Source organism: Rana temporaria, chromosome 13 (genome assembly GCF_905171775.1).
Source record: "Rana temporaria chromosome 13, aRanTem1.1, whole genome shotgun sequence".
In the NCBI taxonomy this organism is placed as follows: domain Eukaryota; kingdom Metazoa; phylum Chordata; class Amphibia; order Anura; family Ranidae; genus Rana; species Rana temporaria.
Window position 1 is genome coordinate 25,522,713 of NC_053501.1, and position 23,111 is coordinate 25,545,823.

The 23,111-nt window shown below is 44.0% G+C and overlaps 1 protein-coding gene across 2 annotated transcripts in view; it reads left to right on the top strand.

Moving 5' to 3' along the window:
• Window positions 1-23,111, top strand: part of GNG2 (G protein subunit gamma 2) — an 87,115-nt gene that overhangs the window by 56,123 nt on the left and 7,881 nt on the right. For both annotated transcript variants that reach the window (XM_040333878.1, XM_040333877.1), the window contains exons 2-3: window positions 15,888-15,955; window positions 17,064-17,180. In XM_040333878.1, the coding sequence (XP_040189812.1) occupies window positions 17,094-17,180 (87 nt within the window). In that variant the 5' untranslated portion in view covers window positions 15,888-15,955; window positions 17,064-17,093. The remainder of the gene's footprint in view (window positions 1-15,887; window positions 15,956-17,063; window positions 17,181-23,111) is intronic.

Consider the following 23,111-nt stretch of genomic DNA (forward strand, 5'->3'; position numbering starts at 1 on the left):
CATCTTCTGTAGTCCACCCTAGGCGCTCCTGGTTTCTCTCTCCTGCTGAGTGCCCCCATAGCAAGCTGCTTGCTATGGGGGCACTCATGCAAGTGTAGCGGCCTGCTACTTTCATAGCCGGCGCTGCCTTAAATTTAGAGAGTGGTCAGAGACTTAATTACCTCTGGCTGTATTGTTTTACCAAATTTGGGCCTCTGTTCCAGCCATGGCTGTACTGTGAGTGATCATTTCGCTATATGGGCTGTATATGTTGGTCCGGGGTTGGCCGGTTTAAATTTGGGGCTCCTACGACCTATGGTTCCGGAGATACGGGTCTCCTTGTGCAGCCTGTCAGAGGCTACATACAGAGCGGCCAGTTTAAATACTAGCTGGCACACTCTGTTTGCAGCAGACTGAGAGGATGAGCTCACAGTGCATCTCCTCACTACTTGTCAGTGGCACTGAGATCAATGGACAGCTTACAGTCTTGGACCAATGGTAAAGTACCATTGGCCCAAGCTGTCCAATAAAAATGCTGCAGTGAAGGCATACTTCTCACTGCAGTGTCATAAAAAGGGGTATGTGTCTAAAAGACAAATGTTCCTTTCCAACCCAGCCAACACCCTAGGGAATAAAATGGTGATCGTTGTTTTTGATCATTGAACCTTTTATGTCACACAGTATTTGCGCAGAAATTTTTCAAACACATTTTTTTGGGAAAGAAACTGCTCATAAATAATAATAAAAAAAGACTAAAGTTAGCCCGATTATTAAAAAAAAAAAAAAAAAAAAAAATGTGAAAAATGATGTTACGCCAAGTAAATAGATACCTAACATATCACGCTTTAAAATTGCGCACACTCATGGAATGGCGCCAAGCTTCAGTACATAAAACCTCCATAGGCTACCCTTTTCAATTTTTTAAATTGAACTGCTAGAACTATTGTTCCTGCTTAACATTTGTGGCATATGTAACCTGTGTGTATCTGGCTCTGATACTGGCCAGTGCTTCACAGCCACTGACCTCACCGCATGTCCCTGGTAGAGAGAGCACCTCCAGGCTCGGTTAAGTATTTAAGGGGGGGGGGGGCTGCACCTAATAGTTTTTTTTACCATCATGCAAAGAATGTATGAAGGTAAAAAAGAAAAAAAAAAAAACTTGCCCTTGTAACCACTTTAACATTTTTTCTGTGCTATGTGTAAATGAAAAAAAATGGCTAAAAAGTTTTGTTTATTTGCCACTACAGCCAATCAGATTCCAGCTGCTCTTTTCCTGGTATGGGATAAAAGATGAGAAAATGCCCTTTTATTAATGTACCGTATTTATCGGCGTATACCGCGCACTTTTTTGTCCTTAAAATCAGGGCAAAATCGTGGGTGCGCGATATACGCCAATACTCGCTTCCCGCACTGTTTGAACACGGCCGCCGACATATACCGAGCGCAGTACACTCGGCCATGCTCGGCTCCCCTCGCGGTTATGCGAGAGAAGCCGAGAGGAGCCGAGCGTGGCCGGGCGTGCCCGAGTGTACTGCGCTCGGTATATGTCGGCGGCGTTCAAACCGCGGGAAGCGGCGATCGGCTCAGAGACCAGCGCGGGAGAAGCGGGGAGGACACCACGAAGGGCGCAGACGGACACCGGACAAGGCCGCCGATGGACACCGGGCAAGACACCAAAACGGTAAGTAATAAAAAAAAATCAGGAATTTCAAGTCCACATTAGGTGTGCGCGCTATACGCCGGAGCGCGCAATAGGCCGATAAATACGGTAACCATGCAGTACTACGATGAATAGGTCGTAGAGATTATTTTTTTTATATAGCGGATGGTGAATTTAATATACCAGTTTTTTTAAAATGAATTGGTCTGACGCTCCCAGAGGATTAGAGAAGAGAAAATGGAATATGTGAATGCCCCGGAGAAGGTCCCGTGGCCTCTTATAGTCACCTTAGATAATCAGTGGGGCATAAATACTCCCACAGGAAAATCTTTCGATACACTTAATTGGATAATGAGGCAATATCCTAGAAAAGGACCCATCTGCCATAGCAGATTCCCTGGCAATTAAAACATATACTAAAAGGGCTTGTTTCACACTTGGCTTGTCTAACTTTGACGTCCTCCGATAGTACAATATGACAATCTGGTGTTACAGACTCGCTGGAAAATAAAAACTCTTATTTGTAAAGGACAAATTACAGTGTATTATTGGCCACACTTTCTGTAGTCGATGGTAAAATAGACAGTGGAAATAATTTAATTGTGTTTTATTTATTTTTTAATAGATTTAAATGTGGAAAAAGGCGTCTCCTTTAAAATAAGATGAGAAATAAAGAGGCAAAGTACAGTACAGCCTTCTTAAAACAGAACATATCTGTGGGTTGTATTTATATTGTATCCATCAAAACTGAGTGTAAATTTATTTCAAGCAAATGGGGCAAAACTGAATATTCTTAGGCTATATTCTCTGCAATTCGAATGTGTGAGTTCAGAAAATTACAAATTGTGGCCTCTAGATGGCACCAAAGATCATATATTTTTTTTATTCAGTGATGGTCATCTCTATCAAGTGGCTGCAATGCCATATGGCCACTAGATGGAGCTATCATTGTAAGAAAAAGTACGCTACTTGCATAGGCATCCGCTGAAATTTTTTCAGGGGGGGGGGGGGCGCTTCAGCAGCGGCGATACACAGTCGCATTCAACCCTTTCTTCAAATGCTAGTGGGGGTTAAAAGCACCCGCTAGCGGCCGAATAGCGCAGCTAAAACGATGGTTAAGCGCCACTTTTTAGCAGTGTTTTACCGATAACGTGGCCAGCTGGCAGTGTGAAATAGCTCTTCAGATAATTCAGCTTCACTTCATGCCCATATAACTATAGCCTAGAGAATGTAATGACCCCCCCTCAGCACAGATGGACCCCCCCCCCATTCAGCACAGACCCCCCCATTCAGCACAGACCCCCCCATTCAGCACAGACCCCCCCATTCCGCACAGACCCCCTTTAAGCACAGACCCCCCCCTTCAGCACAGATGGACCCCCCCTTCAGCACAGATGGACCCCCCCCTTCAGCACATACCCCCCTACAGTACAGACCCCCTCTTCAGCACAGATGGACCCCCCATTCCGCACAAACCCCCACTTGAGCACAGACAGACCCCCCTCCCCCCCATCCCATTCAGTACCTCAGATCAGCCATCAGCGCGGCACAGGCACAGCAGGTGGGGGAGGTGGCTTCACTCTGCTTGCTGTGCCTGTGTGATATCCGGCCTGGGATCCGGCCCTTCTTGATTTTTCCAGGGGGGGTCAATTGCCCCCCCTTGCCCTATGGAGCGGACGCCCATGGCTACTTGGTGCCATCTACTGGCCTCAGCTTATTTTCTGCACTCATACATTCAAATTGCAGAGAATATATCCTAAGAACATTCACTTTTGCCCTGTTCACATAGAACCAGCTTACATGCAGTTTTGATGAATGAAGAGCTATGCACATTTTTTGTCTCCCTTCTATCACAAATCCCAAAAACAAGGGGTTTATTCCCCATTTTAGGATAGTGGACAGAGCCATGCAAATAACCTTGTGCCCCTGGGCAACTGTACATTCATTATGTACAGTGGATATAAAAAGTCTACACACCCCTGTTAAAATGTCAGGTTTATGTGATGTAAAAAAATTAGACATAGATAAATCATTTCAGAGCTTTTTTCACCTTTAATGTGACCTATAAACTGTACAACTCGGTTGAAAAACAAAACTGAAATCTTTTAGGGGGGGGTGGGGGAGTTGCATAAGTGTGCACACCCTTTTATAACTGGGGATGTAGCTGTTTTTAGAATTAACCACTTAAGACCCGGACCAAAATGCAGGTAAAGGACCCGGCCAGTTTTTGCGATTCGGCATTGCGTCGCTTTAACTGACAATTGCGCGGTCGTGCGACGTGGCTCCCAAACAAAATTGGTGTCCTTTTTTTCCCACAAATAGAGCTTTCTTTTGGTGGTATTTAATCACCTCTGCGGTTTTTATTTTTTGCGCTATGAACAAAAATAGAGCGACAATTTTGAAAAAAATGCAATATTTTTTCCTTTTTGCTATAATAAATATCCCCCAAAAATATATAAAAAAAATAGTTTTTTTCCCTCCCGTTTAGGCCGATACGTATTCTTCTACCGATTTTTGGTAAAAAAATATCGCAATAAGCGTTTATCGATTGGTTTTGCGCAAAATTTATAGTGTTTACAAAATAGGGGATAGTTTTATTGAATTTTTATTAAAAAAAAATGTTTTACTACTAATGGCGGCGATGTCCCAGAAGACAGCAGGGACCAGTCGGGATGTGCAGCGTGACCCGTGCATGCGCAGTAGGGAACCAGGCTGTTAAGCTGGTGAATAAGCCCTTATTTTGCTAAAGCACAGTGTGTTTTCCCTTTTTTTTTTTTTTTTTTTTTTTGTGTATCAAAATATTTTCTAGTTTGTTGTTTTTTATCTCTGTTGCATCTCAGTGCTGCTGATCACCTACTGTCTTTTTTTTCTTCTTTCCAGCCCATAGTAATGACTGTAAACAGGAATACAGGGAGCTTGTGTAAACATGCACACAAGCAGTGCGGCTAGTGTTTTTTTGGGGGGGGGCCACAAATAACCACCCCCCCTGTTATTCGGTCGGCGGCACCACCTCCCCCTACCCTGAAACCTACCCTATTGGTTGCAGGTGGGCTCCTATGGGTGGCGGGCAGAGGCCGGGTTGAGGGCTCCTACTGGTTGGGGGATTGCGGGCTCCTATGGGCAGCATGCAGTGGCTCCCTGTGTCCCCTCTGCATCACAGCGGCTTCCGCCGTGCGGCTCCTCCCTCCTCCTCCTAGGCATCCAATAGGATCGCCTGTCCTTTCAGCCAATCGCATAGAAACCAATCAGCTTCCGGTTTTACTGTCAAAGCTTAACTGAACAAGCTGAAGTTAGAAGCTGATTGGCTGCACTGCACAGCTACAGCAGATTCTGAGTGTTTCTTTTAGTAAATCTCCCCCCACTGTATAGCTGTGTACAGCCATTCAATACTATGATGGCTGTACGCTGCAGCTGTCTCTCTGGGGTGCAGAAATACACCCACAATTTACATTTGCCTGAATGCATCTGTGTGCACGAGGCATGAGAGAAAACTGCCACATTCTCGTTGCTATAGTAATCAGGGTTGTTGGCATTAGGATGCATACTTTATTTATATATATATATATATATATATATATATAAATATATATTTAGGGCTGTTACTGATGAAAATGTTTCTGTTATAATAATCGTTTTTTTTTTTTTAAATCGATTAATCGACTAATTTCGATTAATTATAACGCTCATACAGATCCAACTACTTTTAGCTGATCTCCTTGCATATCAGTGGCGGTTCGTCCATAAAGGGCGCTGGAGCGCCGCCCCCTCTGGCTCTCACCGCCACTGAGTGAAATAACATAGATTCATGCATTGCACGAATCTGTTATTTTCGCCGCTGCCGCTGTTATTCAGATGGTCAGCGCTCAATGTCCGGCCATCTGAATAACGCCAGCTGGTTGGCTGTAGGGAAATGTCTATCAAAGCCAACGGCTCTGATAGGCTTTCCCAATACAGCCCTCGGGTCCCGGAAGCTTATTCTCGGAGCGCACAGACTGTACGCCCCTTGAATAAGATGACAGGCGTCTCAGCCAATCACGTTGGCCGGTTCTGGCTACCTGTAACCTGATTGGCTGAGACGCCTGTCAGTCATCGAGGGCGGGAGAAGACATCGTGCGACGTGGATGCCTGACTCCAGTAAAGGTAAGTGCCGGGCGGGGGGGGGGGGGGGGAAGAACGCAATTTTACAGGGCACAGTGGGGACAATTGGCACAGCGGCGACCATTAAAGGGCACAGTGGCTGCGTTTAATGGCATGGCACAGTGGTGACAATGGATGGCACAGTGGCTGCGTTTAATGGCATGGCACAGTGGTGACAATGGATGGCACAGTGGTGACAATGGATGGCACAGTGGTGACAATGGATGGCACAGTGGCTGTGTTTAATGGCATGGCACAGTGGTGACAATGTATGGCACAGGGGCTGCGTTTAATGGCATGGCACAGTGGTGACAATGTATGGCACAGGGGCTGCGTTTAATGGCATGGCACAGTGGTGACAATGTATGGCACAGTGGCTGCGTTTAATGGCATGGCACAGTGGTGACAATGTATGGCACAGTGGCTGCATTTAATGGCATGGCACAGTGGTGACAATGGATGGCACAGTGGCTGCGTTTAATGGCATGGCACAGTGGTGATAATGTATGGCACAGTGGTGACAATGTATGGCACAGTGGCTGCGTTTAATGGCATGGCACAGTGGTGACAATGGATGGCACAGTGACTGCGTTTAATGGCATGGCACAGTGGTGCGAATTGATGGCACAGTGGTGTGAATTGATGGCACAGTGACTGCATTTGATGGCATGGCACAGTGACTGCGTTTAATGGCATGGCACAGTGGTGCGAATTGATGGCACAGTGGCTGCATTTGATGGCATGTAACAGTGGCTGCGTTTGGGCACAGTGAGACTGCAATTTTTTTTTTCCTTTGCGCCCCCCCAAAAATTTTGAGCACCAGCCGCCACTGTTGCATATATACATTTTTTGTGTAACACCACCAAACCCCACGGCTAAAAACATTTGTTGTTTATATTTCCTCTGCCTATATATGTGTCGGCACAGCTCATGTACACAGCATTGTTTCAGGAAACTGCATTTTAATGGCCTCCTATTTTGCTCGCAGAGCCCATGGCGCTGTCCTTTGTACGGTATCTGTAGCTAAGCAATATTTGTCCGGCGCTGGTTTGCATAGGTCATTGTCCATGGGAGCGTGACTGATCTATAACACACACATTAATGTGGATGGATACACAGCAGACAGGTGTTATTGAGCGACATCTTACCTTAATGTATTTAACTGTGCCATACGGTCTCTTGGGCAATCGCAAATAATCGCTATCTACGGCACAATTACTACTAGAGTTGGACGTAAGCACATTTTGAGCGCCTGTGATTTCCCATTAATAGGTGAGCCGGACTGCTTAAACAATCATTGCATGGGGTTTTAACGTCAGAAAAATTGTTTGCTTATTGAAAGGGAACTCGTGCCATGCAAAAAAAAAATAAAGTAAAAAAATCTGATGTCGCTTAAAAATTTTAGCTTTGCTGTTTTGGAAGCATCCTTATCTAAGCAGGGGCTGCTTTCCGTGTTATTTCACTGGTACACAGACACCCAGTGACAATACGTTCATCTACTCTCTCTCTCCCTAGAAGGACAGCGTCATCTTTGTTCAGGCATCATTCATAGTCCTCATCATCTCCCATGTTCTGGACTGAGATGCCAATGCAGAGATGGAAAAATTCTGTAAACCCTGGTGCCTGTGCAGTTCTCGGCTGTGTTCACAAATGTCTGACCAAGATCAGCTTTTTAGCCTCTCGTCTTGTGACTCGATGTTGCAAAATAATCACTTTTTCCTGAAGCAGACTCGCGACATCATCTTAGCCTAGGCCAGTGTTTCTCAACTCCAGTCCTTAAGGTGCCCCATGTATAAAAAAACTGTAATCCAAAATCCTTTGATGGGACACCCCAGAGTGACACCACAAGAGCAGAGTGCCCGGTAGACAGAGGGCCAGATTCAGAGAGATCGGCGTATCTCTGTACGGGCGTAGCGCATCTCATATGCGCTACGCCGATGTAACATAGAGAGGCAAGTAAAGTATTCACAAAGAACTTGCTCCCTAAGTTACGGCGGCGTAGCGTAAATGGGCCGGCGTAAGCCCGCGTATTTCAAAGTAGGCTGGTAGTGGGCGTGTTGTATTGAAATGAATCGTGACCCCATGTAAATGAAGCGCCGAACGAACGGCGCATGCTCAGAATCACGTCGAATTTACTCCCTAAGATACGCCGGGTCCATTCATGCGACGTGAACGTAACTTAAGCCCAGCCCCATTCACGTACGACTTACGTGAACGACGTAAAATACGACGGCTGTTCCGACGTTTCCGACGTCCATACCTTTTGCATTACTCACGCCTCATATAGCAGGGGTAACTTTATGCCGGACGTAAGCGACGTAGCTAAATGCGACAGGCGCAAGTACGTTTGTGAATCGGCGTATCTAGGTCATTTGCATATTCGACGCGTAAATCTATGGAAGCGCCCCTTGCGGCCAGCGTAAATATGCACCCAAGATACGGCGGGGAAGGAGACTTACGTCGGTCGTATCTTGGCAAAATTCAGGCGTATTTGGTTTCCAGAATACGCGTATAGATACGACGGCGCACATTTGGACTTACGACGGCGTATCTGGAGATACGCCGCCGTAAGTCCTTTCTGAATCCGGCCCAGAGTACTTAATTAAGCACTTCTAATAGTGGGAAACATGTCAACTCTGCTCTTATGGTGTCACTCTGGGGTGTCCCATCAAAGGATTTTGGATTACAATCGTGTTGTGCAGTCTATTCTTTTTATACATGGGGCACCTTGAGGACTGGAGTTGAGAAACACTGGCCTAGGTTGAGATGATGTCACAAGTCTTGATTGCCGAGGCGGGCACCCACCAGTTCCATCAGGCTTCCTCATCTCACATGGAGTGGCAAGCCTTTCTTGTCTAAAAACCTCAAGGAGTTCCAACAGGTCATGTTTTCAGGCTTCCCATTATTTTGCACAGGTGATTTGATCAGTTTCACTGCCTTAGTAATTGCCACAGCCGTTTCATCTAAGGGCTCTTTCACACGGAGCGGACCGTTTCTGGGTCCGCTCCGTGTGTCCGCCAAAGCTCAGCGGGGATCCCCGCTGAGCTGTCGGCGGATAGGGCGGTCCCCGCACACAGTGCAGAGACCGCCCTGTCTCTGCTCCGCTCTCCCCTATGGGGGATCGGATGCAGACGGACCGTCTGTCCGTCTGCATCCGATCCGTTCCGCCGAACGGAAGAAAAATAGGGTTTCTTCCGTTCGGAAAAGCGGATCCCGACTGACGCGGACGCTAGCGAATGCTCCATCCGCTAACGGACACGATCCCATAGGGATTCATTACAAGTCCGTTAACGGACTTGTAATGAGCGGACGAACGGTCCGCTAGTGTGAAAGGACCCTAAGGGAAATTCTGAAAACATGACCTGTTGGGGCATCTTGAGAACTGGAGTTGAGAAACACTGGCCTAGACACAGTGACTGGTATGCAGTGCCAGGACAAGGCCATCTAGTGTTGGGGTCAGGGTGCCCATCCTGCCCACCCCTTGTCCCGGCCCTGCTGGTTTGCAACTTAAAGCAGTATAAAGCACTCTATTTTCCTGAACTTCCAGTCTTCTGGTTCACAGTGGACAGTGCAATCTTCAGCCAGTAGACATGTGCACTGCCTAAAAATGTGTTCGTTTCCGTTTAATTCGTTTTGTTTTGTTTTTCGTTTCCGGGTCATTCGTTATGATTGCAATTCGTAAATTCATAAACTTGAAAAAATTCCCAAAAATTTGTAAATTCGTCAATTTTGAAATTCCAAAATCTGAAAACCACAAAATTTGAAATAATAACTAACTAATAACAACAACTTAACCATTACTAACTATTATAGGTATTGGAATTTCCTTTGAATTTCAAAATTGGCTTGGTGAACGTAACAAATACTAATTTATCCAAAGTTAGGAATTATCCGAAATAACGAATGCCGCATCTAAACAAATGGAATGGAACAAATTAATAAAGAACAATAATAATAATAAAATCGTTATTATTTTCGTTATTTTCGTTATTTCGGATAATTCGTAACTTCTGATAAATTTGTATTTGTCACGTTCACTAACAGCCAAATTTGAAAGGAAATTCCAATGCCTATAATAGTTAATAATAGTTAGGTTATTGTTAGTTAATATTTCAGATTTTCAAATTTTCGGGTTTCTGAGTTTTCAAATTTACTATTTTTTTCTAATATATTTAAATTTGCAAAAAGTTTGTTAAACTTTGGATATTTCCGAATTAACAAATTTAGTCTAAATTTGTTAAATAAACTAATTTGGAGCAAAACTAATTGCACATGCCCTGTTATCTTGGAGAATAGATGAGGAGGAAGGAAGGGGAGGGAGGCACAACTTAAGTCTCTGCGGGAAAGAGTAGCTCCATAGGACAATGCAACAGAAAGGAGCCACCCTGAAACGGGAAACATGGGGTGGCAGTCATGTAGAGGCCTATCTAGTTAAAATGGCGCCTACGGCAAGCACTGAAACTGCGCCCCTGTCAAAACATTTGAAACCTTTCAGATAACCAGGGATAGGGAGGGACGCAGTGCGACGAGGACAGAGAGGGACACTGGGGACCACTGGCATCTGGTGCTTACATTTTTTTGGGAGGCGCAAACAAACTGGAAGAAAAATCAATTACAGCCACTGTGCCATCAATGGCCAGTCATCGGCCTGTCACTCCCCTCCGTAGGCCAAGCTGCAATATTAGCAATTGCTGTGCTGGCTTCAGCAGACTGGCTGCAACACGGGGGAGCTACATTAGTGCAGGAGACGGCCGCAGGAGGACGGGTGAGGGTTTTTTCGCGCGGGGGGTAGCTTTTTGCCGCCCCCTCCCCATGGCACTTGCCATGGCTGCCATACCCTAGATACGCCACTGCAGTCATGGCACCAAGCTTTACCTGGAACATAGGCAAGGAATAAAAGATAAAGAAATTGCATACAAAGGAATTGATTTAAATGAGCCACTGAAGGTATTTAAAGTGAGGGTTTAATATCACCTGAAGGAGCTTTTAAAGCGGAGCTACCCAATTTAATAATGTTGGCCCCCCAGGAGATTTTGCCATAATGTGCAAGTATGCTGTGCAAGGATATAGCACTTAATTAGACAATGTAACTCCAATCCTTCTCAGCACTTTTGATTTCTGCTATAAAAAGGTTAATTTTTTTTCTCCAGCTGGTCAGCAAATTGAGGTTCAAGGAAGCATGTTCTATAAAAAAGGATCTCAAGGATTTCTGGGATTAGCAATCATTGAGGCTGGGTTCGCATATATGCAAAATGGATCCAATTTACATGACAGGAGAGTGTGCCCGGCTCTCAGTAGAGCCAGTTTAAACATCTCCGGGATGGCCACGTTCCGCATTTCGAAAGGGTCCTGTGCGCCTTTGATTCCAATTCAGGTGCCAATTCAGGCAAAAATTCGGACCTGAATCTGTGAACAGGGACGCACTGGACCCCCTGCTGTGAGCCACGGACGCAGCATATGTGAACCCAGCCTGAGAAGAGAAGGCATTGATTAAGTAAACAGTTGCCGACCGCCCTATAGTGGCTCCTCGTGGCACCCACTGATTGGTAAGGAGACACACTGGACGGAGCTCTGTATATGTAAACAATGCAGAGCTCCAACCTTTCAGCAGGGATGTGCTGGATTTAGTTTTTAGAAAGCAGCACACAGTACACACAAAAATACAGGTTAGGCACACATTTAACCCTTTGATTTCCCTATATTTTAACCCCTTCCCAGCCAGTGTCATTAGTACAGTGACGGTGCATATTTTTAGCACTGATCACTGTATTAGTGTCACTGGTTCTCACAAAGTCTCAAAAGTGTCAGTAAATGTCTGATTGTCCACTGCAATATTGCAGTCCTGCTATAAATCACTGCCGGAGCTGACAAATAATCAGCATATAGTATTAAATGCAAAGAGAATAGTGAGTCCAAATATAAATATATATATACTCAAATAGTGAATAGTGAGTCCAAAATATATAATACTCATAAGGCGAATGTGCAAAAATATATAAAGAATATTGTGCAAAAAAACCGGAATGGAAGTTCAATCCCAATAGTAAACACAAATCAGCTGTCAGGGCAGATATTCTGAATGCACTGGATGAAGGTGAGCACCAGCTCTATGGTGTGAGTGCACGGCCGTGCGATAGAAGATAAACCAGATCCCTGGCTGAGCTCCCGGGACTCTTACCTCTCAGCCCTCCTAAATGGGCATTGGTGTACAGGTCACTCGCAGCCTTCTATGGGTGGTCCCTGATGTTTCCTCTCTTGATCTGATGGATCCTTCCTTAATTGGGACAGATGCTCCTCGAAACCAGATGGATGATGTGGGTTATAAGAGAGAGAGAGAGGGGACTCCCATAGTGAGGTAACGTTTGGTGCAGGTAAAATATGTTTATTAAGGAAAAACCTGCACTTACATTAAAAGAAAAATAAAAGTGCAACGAGGAAACAAACAAGCGGCGTTTGAATCGCCAGCTTACGTCACTCCGGGTGTACGTCCTCCAATTCCTACGCGTTACGACACCACGTGTCTTCGTCTGGGGAAAGACGAAGACACGTGGTGTCGTAACGCGTAGGAATTGGAGGACGTACACCCGGAGTGACGTAAGCTGGCGATTCAAACGCCGCTTGTTTGTTTCCTCGTTGCACTTTTATTTTTCTTTTAATGTAAGTGCAGGTTTTTCCTTAATAAACATATTTTACCTGCACCAAACGTTACCTCACTATGGGAGTCCCCTCTCTCTCTCTCTTATAACCCACATCATCCATCTGGTTTCGAGGAGCATCTGTCCCAATTAAGGAAGGATCCATCAGATCAAGAGAGGAAACATCAGGGACCACCCATAGAAGGCTGCGAGTGACCTGTACACCAATGCCCATTTAGGAGGGCTGAGAGGTAAGAGTCCCGGGAGCTCAGCCAGGGATCTGGTTTATCTTCTATCGCACGGCCGTGCACTCACACCATAGAGCTGGTGCTCACCTTCATCCAGTGCATTCAGAATATCTGCCCTGACAGCTGATTTGTGTTTACTATTGGGATTGAACTTCCATTCCGGTTTTTTTGCACAATATTCTTTATATATTTTTGCACATTCGCCTTATGAGTATTATATATTTTGGACTCACTATTCACTATTTGAGTATATATATATTTATATTTGGACTCACTATTCTCTTTGCATTTAATACTATATGCTGATTATTTGTCAGCTCTTACATTTATCTTGTTTATGTGATATCACTATTCCATTAGTGTGATATGTTGCGCAGAATCACCATTTATTTATATTCCTGTTTTATGTCATGTAAACATAATTAGGTTTTGCTGCACTATATATTTTTGGTGGATTCACTCATTTAGGATCCATTTTAGCGCAAAAGCACTTTTCACTTTATAAATCACTGCCATTTCTAGTATTAAAAATAATGCATAAATAAAAATTCCAGTATATATTCCATAGTTTGTAGATGCTATAACATTTGCACAAACCAATCAATATACGCTTATTGGGATTTTTTTTTTACAAAAAAATATGTAGCAGAATACAAATTGGCCTAGACTATGAATGATAACACAAAAACGTTTCTGATCAAAAGTTTACATACCCCAGTTCTTAATCCCGTATATTGTCTCCTTTAACATAAATGACAGCTTGCAGTCTTTTGTGGTATTTGTGGATGAGGCTCTTTATCTTCTCAGATGGTAAAGCTGCCCATACCTCTTGGCAAAAAGCCTCCAGTTCCTGTAAATTCTTGGGCTGTCTTCTATGAACTGCACCTTGAGATCTCCCCAGAGTGGCTCAATGATATTGAGGTCAGGAGACTGAGGCCCCGTACACACGGTCGGACAAAACCAATGAGAATGGTCCGACGGACCGTTTTCATCGGTTCATGGCTGAAGTGGCCTGATGGTCTGATGTGTGTACACACCATCAGTTCAAAATCCGATCGGGTCAGAACGTGGTGACGTAAAACACACGACGTGCTGAAAAAAACGAAGTTCAATGCTTCCAAGCATGCGTCGACTTGATTCTGAGCATGCGCAGGTTTTGAACCGATGCTTTTCTGTACTAACCATCGGTTTGGTCCGATGGGGCAACGGTCCATCGGTTCGGTTTTGAAGCATGTTTTAAAATTTTGGACCGAAGGAAAACCGACCGATGGCCTATACACACGGTCGGTTTGGTCCGATGAAAATGAACTTCGGTTCATTCTCATCGGACCAAACCGACCGTGTGTACGGGGGCCTCAGATGGCCACTCCAGAACCTTCACTTTATTCTACTGTAGCCAATGACAGGTCAACTTGGCCTTGTGTTTTGGATCATTGTCATGTTGGAATGTCCAAGTACGTCCCATGCGCAGCTTTATGGCTGATGAATGCAAATGTTCCTCCAGTATTTTTTGATGACATACTGCATTCATCTTGCCATTCATTTTGACCAAATAGGCTTTGTTGACTCTCCAAATGTAGCGTTAATGGTTGTGGCCAAAAAGCTAAATTTTGGTCTTATCACTACAAATGACTTTGTGCCAGAAGGTTTTAGGTTTGTCTCTGTGCTGTTTGGCCTATTGTAAGCATGATAGGGGGGCGGTGCCCCTGCGCCCCGTATGGACGGGCTGCCACTGCTTACTTAATCTTTTTTACTGGAGAGAAGATTAATTTTCAGGTCTCGGGGAAACCTGAATAAAAACAGTTCATCAAAGTCAATTGGAAAAATTCCACCTACATTGGTTTTTAGTTCGATTAATGCCACCCTTAAGCCAGGTATACAAGGGCCGAATGTTTGGAGAAAAATGTCTGACATTCGGTCCGTGTGTAAGCCGATCTGTCCGACAGAAGCTGGCTTCTGCCGGACGATCGTGCCGGAAAACCAGCATATGACCCTCTTCCGATCAGTGCTCTCAGCCAATGGCAGAGAGAGCTGATCAGAGTGTTCTGCCGAGAGCGGAGGGGGGTGCGTCCGTCCCCCTGTCAGAACACAACAGCTCAGTGGGGGAGATTACTGTACTAACCTTGCATGGTACAGCAGCTCTGACTGGTGTTGAAATTTTTTTTTTCGCTCAACCAAAAAAACAAATAGTGTGTACCCAGCTTTACAGACAACTAAATGCTGGCTTTGCTAAGTGGCTTTGGCCATGGAAATATCCAGACACCATCAGATGGGAGATCAATCGGTCACAACTCAAGGAACCCCTAGCAACCTCTGAAGGAACCCAAGGGCTCCACTGAACCGTGATTGAGAATAGCTTGCTTAAGGTATTTAAAGAGGTAGTAAATTCCGCTGTAATTTCTCTATTTTGGGACCCCCAGGTGGGATATGCCATAATATATTAGCATGCACAGCATATTAGCACATTATGGCAGACTTGCCTGTCAAACTGAGCTCTCCAGCACTGCGCTGTAAACGAGCCAGTGGTTCCCAGGCGCTTCCATCTTCACCTGTGCTTCCTTCTGGGTTCTGTGTCTTTGGCCGCTTGATTGGCTGGCCTGCTATGTCACTCCCGTGTACAGGAGTCACGTTGCAGCGGCACAGATCAGGAGCCGTAAATGTTCACTGAGCTGCTCATGCGCGGCTCAGTGTTCATGACAGCCTACAGGCAGGAGGAAGCATTTATGACAACAGAGACCATGACAGCCTACAGGCAGGAGGAAGCATTTGTGACAACAGAGACCAATCAGCAATTTAAAAAAAACAAAGTTTACTACCACTTTAAGTCAGCCATTTGCACATCAACAATGAAATTATCGCCTTATTCGTTTCCATTAAATAGATATCTGAAACAAACCTTTGTTTCCAGACAAATGCAAAATTTGCTTGCATGAATCATGTCAAATAGTTATTTGGGGGGATTAATGCAAATTGAAGGTGACCGTTCCAGAATAGATCGTTGTGTTCCTTGCGCCACACAACTGAAAACAATTGAAATTTTCCAACTTATCCAATTACTTCAATTGTTCTTCGAACCTGCAAAATTTATTAAAAACAATCAAACTGGTGGTGACAAAAAATCATTTGGGAAACTGCAGATCATTTCCATCAAATATATGAATCGTATCATTGTACATCTCCCATCTAGTTCCTGACCTTTAATGTTTTCTCCTCTCATTCTATCCATAGAAAGAAGAATAAAGAGAAGAAAAGATTGTTAGTGAGTGACTGGAAGAGGAGCACCGATAACCATTTTGGTAAAAACTACAGCTGTATTTATTTGTTATTATCTTGGTTGTGGTTATCATCTTGTCTTTGTGTATAATGATCTTAAAGCGGTATTCAACCCAAAATGTTATATATTGCAGTTTAACAATCATTTAGATGTTGTGGCTTTAGCAATAAAGTTAAGTGAAATAAAATTGATAAAAAAATAATTAAAATAAAATAAGAAATAAGAATTAAATTAATAAAATAAAGTATTAAAAAGTAAAGAAAAATAATATAAAAAATAAGAAAATTATACAAAAAAAAAAGCAAAACGACAAGCAAAAAAAAAAAAAAAAAAAAAAAGTGATAAAAAAGTAAAAAAAAAAAAACACATTTGATCTAACTGTGCCGCCCCTGCCATCCGGTTGCCATTCTCCGTTGATTTGGGTGGGTGGTTCGGTTGGTGAGGAGGGGGTGCATTGCGGAACCTGGCCTTGGGGCGGCAGGGAGAGCAAATTCGGCCCTGGCTGCATGAGATCCCCCATAGCAAACATCTTGCTATGATGAGCACTTGGTGGAGGGTGGAAGGGTCAATATCGCCGGCGGAAGACCCCAGAGGAGGTGGATTCTGGAATGCAGTTAAGTTTTTAGGACGACGAGTCTCTGTAAGCCAGCCCAACACAGATTCCACCTCCCCATATCTCAACCATATTGTACGGTAGGTACCAATGCAAAAATACAGGAGAATGAAAACTATGGCAGCAAGATTCTATGGGCGTTTCTAAAAAATAAAGCCATCCATTATATGTAGTCTTTAGCTCTAAAAAAAAGTTTTATTTTTTTTATTTTTATCCATTTGCTTTTGTTACTGACTTAAATAGTGTGCTGCTTTCGAAGAGTACTATGCTATTAAATATAATTCCGTGCTTAGAAAAGAAGACACGAGAATTTATTTTTTTCTTTTAACATAAAAACAAATGATTATGAATTCTGCAGGCAGTGAATAATGCCAACTACACCTCCACTTCTTCTGTGCCAGTCTTGCTAATGGATCTCCTAATTATAGTCGTGTCTTTCAGATAATGTGTGCTTTATGATAATTGTGCAGCCTGGGAACTAATTAACTTGTCTCGTTCTCTTTTTCTGGTGTTTCAGCGCACCTTGAAAGTCAAGTCGGCAGCCTAAATGGCCAGCAATAACACAGCCAATATCGCGCAAGCCAGGAAGCTTGTAGAACAGTTGAAGATGGAAGCCAATATTGACAGGATAAAGGTATGACTCATGGCTGTAATTTGATTGGATTGTCCTTATTGAAGTACCCACCCCTGCCCATCTGCAAAAGCCATCATATGAAAGTCATGGTCTTCTTTTGGATTCAGGGTTGTATATTCAGGTCAGAAAGCAGTAAGGTTTAAAAAGTCTGGAGTGGGAATACTTTACAATCCTTTAAAAACTAAAAAATCTATTTCCTTGGAACTTACTGAGTTCCAAGGAACTGAGAGACTACCATAACCAGGGCTGGATTGACTGTTAACCAACTAAGGGCTTGGACCATCAAGGAAAGGGCAATACATAGGTTTTCCCCAGCTACCCTGCCCTTTAACCACTTGCTTACTGGGCACATAAACCCCCTTCGTGCCCAGGTGAAATTACAGCTTCCGGCTTTGCGTCGCTTTAACTGACATTTGCGCGGTCGTGCGATGTTGCTCCCAAACAAAATTGACGTCCTTTTTTCCCCACAAATAGAGCTTTATTTTGGTGGTATTTGATCACCTCTGCGGTTTTTATTTTTTGCGCTATCAACAATAAAAGTGCGACAATTTTGAAAAAAATACAATATTTTTTACTTGTTGCTATAATAAATATCCCAATTTAAAAAAAAAAACACTTTTTTTCTCAGTTTAGGCCGATACGTATTCTTCTACATATTTTTTTGGTCAAAAAAAAAAAAACGCAATAAGCGACTGGTTTGCGCAGAAGTTATAGCGCCTACAAAATAGGGGACAGAATTATTATTTTTTTACTAGAAATGGCGGCGATCTGCGATTTTTTTTATTTATTTTTTTTTTTTTATTGGGACTGCGACGTTATGGCGGACACATCGGACACTTTTGACACATTTTTGGCGCCATTCACATTTATACTGCGATCAGTGCTATAAATATGCACTAATTACTGTATAAATGTGACTGGCATTGAAGGGGTTAACACTAGGGGGTGAGGAAAGTGGTTAAATGTGTACCCTGCATTGTGTTCTAACTGTAGGTGTAGGGGGGGGTGACTGGGGGAGGTGACCGATCTGTGTCCCTATGTACAAGGGACACAGATCGGTCTCCTCTTCAGAGACAGGACGCTGTCTCTGTGTAAAACGGCAATGACAGATGATCTCATATGTTTACATATGAGATCATCTCTCATTGGCCGCACAGATCGCATCGCAAACGGCCACTCTGATTGGCCGTTCACAGCGATCTGTAATTGGCTGTGTCCAAGGGACACGGCCAACACAGAGTTTCCCCGTTGCGCGCTCTGGAGCGCGCACGGGGAACACGCAAAGGGGCGGATGTCAATTGACGTCCAGTTGGATTTTCAGGTCCGCGCTGTAGCCGTCATTCGGCTATAGCGCGGGTCTGAAGCGGTTAAAAAGTCTGGCGTGGAAATACTTTACAATCCTTTAAAAACTAAAAAATCTATTTCCTTGGAACTTACTGAGTTCCAAGGAACTGAGAGACCACCATAACCAGGGCTGGATTGACTGTTAACCAACTAAGCATGTGTTTGGGGCATCAAGGAAAGGGCACTACATAGGTTTTCCCCAGCTACCCTGCCCTTTAAAGAATAAGCGCACCTCTCTTTTTTTTTGCCCGTTTTGCCCCATACAAACGATTGGAAATTCCGACAGCAAAAGTCCGATGTGAGCTTTTGAATGGAAATTCCGGCCGTGTGTAGGCTCCATTGGACGTTTGCTGTCGGAATTTCCGCCAACAAAAGATTGAGAGCTGGTTCTCAAACTTTCCGACGGAAAAAAATCCTATGTTTGTAGCAATTCCGACGTGCAAAATACGACACATGCTTGGAAACAATTCGATGCATGCTCGGAGCATTGAACTTCAGTTTCTCGGCTCGGCGTAGTGTTGTACGTCCCCACGTTCTTGACGGCCGAAAGTTCCGAGAACTTTTGTGTGACTGTGTGTATGCAAGTCAAGCTTGACCGGAATTCCGTCCGAAAAAACATCCAAGATTTTTCCAACGGAAAATCCGATCGTGTGTACGCGGCATTTGCCTTTTAAATAAACCAATTCTACCTTCTCTCTCCACATATGTATACTTACCATCAGGGCCGGCCCTACCATGGGACCCGATGGGACCATGGTGCCAGGTGGCATTTAAGAGGGGCGGCATCCTGGACCAGTAAGCAGGAGTAGAGCAGAGCCGATGCTGGTCGGCATTGGGCTGTCTCCTGCACTGGTTGCTAGAATAGCTTGCCGCCCGGCGCCTAGCAACCAGTGATGTCAGAGGCCGTGGCCGCCCCAGCATTCATAGCGCTCTGCCTCGGCGCCAATCAATTGCTCCGCCCACCTCTTCTATCGCCAGCGTGAGGGAAGGAAGGGTCTGAAAAGAGCTGCCTATGACAGAGTAAGCTGAGCCAGGGGCGGATCCAGGGGGAGGTGACAACTGGTCGATGGCCTCCCCCAGAAAACGTGCTAATGATATTTTGTAGATCAAATTATGGTCTGTATGTGGATCCGTATGTGATATAATAAAAAAAAAAGTGTCTCCAAAAACTCTCAAACATCATCCTATCTTCAGTTCAAATTTTCCAGATTTTGACAGGTTTACTTTAAAGCCTGGGCACACCCTAATCACCCCACACAGTGCTGATTCCTGGTGACCCCGGTCTCCTCCCTGCAGGGCTGCCAGCTTCCCTACTCATCTGTCCCGCCAGCTGCTGCAGGAGATGCTTCTGGATGGAGATTGGGGGGAAGAGGCTGGTAAATATTTAATTCACCCCTTCCTTTTCTGGATGAACACAGGAGCGATCTGTACCAATCGCTCCTGTGTTCATTTATAACTGAAGCATAGTAAACTGTTTTTATTGGTGAGACACCAGGGGTCTAGACATCAAGGGTTTAGACCCTTGATATTTCACCAAAGCCCCCAATGGAGCTTCTAAAAAATAATTAAAATTGTAAACAATTCTTACAAAACTAAAATTGTAAAAAATAATAAAATAACAAAAAAAATTGAAAAAATAATTACAAAAATAAAATTGTAAAAAAAATAATAAAAATAAATAACGTCTGACACCGTCCACTGCCGTACTGGCACCAATCTCTGCTCTACTGACACCTTTGTTTATGTCCTGGGGTGCACACCCTAATGCAATAGGCTGCGCACACTGTTTAAAGCTGAAGTTTAATCTGCTTATATTTTGCCTTCCCTACTAATGATCTTTTCAAATGAAACCTTTCCATTTTAATTTCATACCCGGTGATGTATGTATGTATGTATGTGCTTCGATGGTGGGAGGGGCTGGCAGGGCGCTGTACATAGTCTTCTGCCTCTGTACTTCTCTCAAGAGCCCTTGGCACTGATGCAAGTAGTGTGCTGGCTCTTGGAAGGACCATGACATGATGTTAGCTCTGACTTGCTACAGCATCTAATGCACACACTGAGAAACTTACAGTGTCCCTTAATAAGACATTTCAGTACTGGGGAGGAGTTTGTACAACTGTGCAAGACTGTAGGTAAGGCTGGAGTTTAGCGTTAAAATTTGGTTTTCCTTAAAGGGGAGTTCCACCCACAATTTCACTTTTTAAATATAAATACCCCTGTAATACACAAGCTTAATGTAGTCTAGTAAAGTTAGTCTGTAAACTAAGGTCCGTTTTGTTAGGTTGTTAGAGCATTTAGTTAGTTTATAATCTAGAAATAGACCGTGGCCATCTTAAGTGTGGGCATCATGAAGCCAGACTGTATGACTTCCTGGATTTCAGCCTTGCAGATCTCGCACATGCTCAGTGCTGCACAAGCGATGTAATAGGTTTCAGTCAGGTTTATTTGCAAGGACTACTGGGATACATGATGCCTATCCCAGAAACCCTTGCGAATAGCCTTGTGACTTAATAGCCTAGGCTAATAAGGAGGAGAAAGTAATGAAGGACTACAAAATAAAGGTATTTACAAGCAACAAAATAAATAAAAATTGTCCATTCTGAACACTAGGGGCCAGATTCACAAACGAGATACGACGGCGTATCTACTGATACGCCGTCGTATCTCTGTTTCTAACTATGCGACTGATTCATAGAATCAGTTACGCATAGCTAGCCCTAAGATCCGACAGGTGTAATTGAATTACACTGTCGGATCTTAAGGATGCAATTCTAGGCCGGCCGCTAGGTGGCGAGGCCATTGCGGCCGGCGTAGAATATGCAAATAAATACTTACGGCGATCCCCGAACGTCCGCGCTGCCCGTCGATCTAACTCTACGTCGTTTCCGTCGAGTTACGCGGCGTAAAACTAGGGCTGAGCCCTAGTTGTCTTAAGTCATGTTAAGTATGGCCGTTGTTCCCGCGTCGAAATTTAAACATCAACGTCGTTTGCGTAAGACGTCCGTGAATGGCGCTGGACGCCATTTACGTTGACGTCTAAGCAAATGACGTCGGTGCGACGTCAGTTAGCGCAATGCACGTCGGGTAATTTACCCGACGGAGCATGCGCAGTACGTCCGGCGCGGGAGCGCGCCTAATTTAAATGGGACTCGCCCCATTCGATTTGGCCCGCCTTGCGCCGGACGGATTTAAGTTACACCGCCGCAAATTTCCAGGTAAGTGCTTTGTGGATCGGGCACTAACTTGGAAAAATTGCGGCGGTGTAACTTAAATCGGAAAAGTTAAGTTGCGCCCGGGCTATGAATCTGGCCCTATGAGATTAGGGCATGCAGCACAGACAAACATAAAAAAATGGGTGGAACTCCACTTTAAATAACCCTTTTTTTTTTTTTATCAGATAACCCACCTTCTAAAATTAGCCATTTTGCCTTAAGCCGCCATATTGAATTGCATATCCACTCCTATGAGACCAAATTCTGTCTGTTCTCCAAACCTTCTCCAGCCCTCCCAGCAGCCCGGAGATTAATTTGGTCTTGTTCTGTTTAATACATGCATTAAATAACATTTTCCTTTGTCGCGCAATTTGTTAAAAAATTAATGCATCGGAAATCAAGCCCCAGCTGAACTTCCCTTCATCAGCGGATTTGAATGCACCATGTGAACTCCAGAATGGAGTGACTTGTATTCCACCCATGGAGCTATGAATAATGGAGCTGAATGCTTCAAACGGAGCGCGATGGCGGGGAGAGGCAGATGTATTTGGATAATTTAGAGCATTGAGCTACTTGTGTCATTATCCCAGCTGCATTTTTCATAAAGCTGAACCCACCCACTGTTCTGCTGTTTACATCTTTTAATGTTGTTAGGTTTGTGATGCTGGTGGAGACATTGGGGACATTTACGAAAAATAACATCTGCATTCTATTTAAGTTTTCCAAACCTTGTGTGTTTGAGTTTTTTTTTCCCCAGTGTCTGTGGTTTAGAATACACAACTGTTTTAATAATTTTCAGTAATTGCTCAGTATGTCCAATTGTAAGCTTTTTGTGGTTTAACCACTTCAGGTCTCACACCTGTACACCCATAATGGACCAGAGAAACGTTTTCAATTCCCCCTATAGATTTGGCAATGACCTTATCATTTTAATTTGTTGTCTATATCGTTTTTTTCGGGGCAAACAAGGCTTTCCTTGGATGATATTGTCTTGCACAAATGATTTTGTTTTCTGTGAAATCTATAGATAAGACATACCAAAATAAATAAAAGAATAGGGCCCGGATTCACGTAGAAGCGCACATCTTTGTGCGGGCGTAACGTATCATATTTGCGTTACGCCTCCGCAACTTTGACAGGCAAGTGCCGTATTCTGAAACCAAGATACGACGGCTCGGACTCAGTTACGACGACGTATCTGGAGATACGCCGGCGTAACTCGTACGAGAATCCGGGCCTCGGTTTTTATTTTGACCACTGTTAATTTTAAGATTAGTTTCTGCTATTTGTCCCATTCATAATGACACTAAAATTAAAAAAAAGGTTATGAAACGATTTTTTTCATTTTGCATTTTTGAATGTGACAAATTTAAAG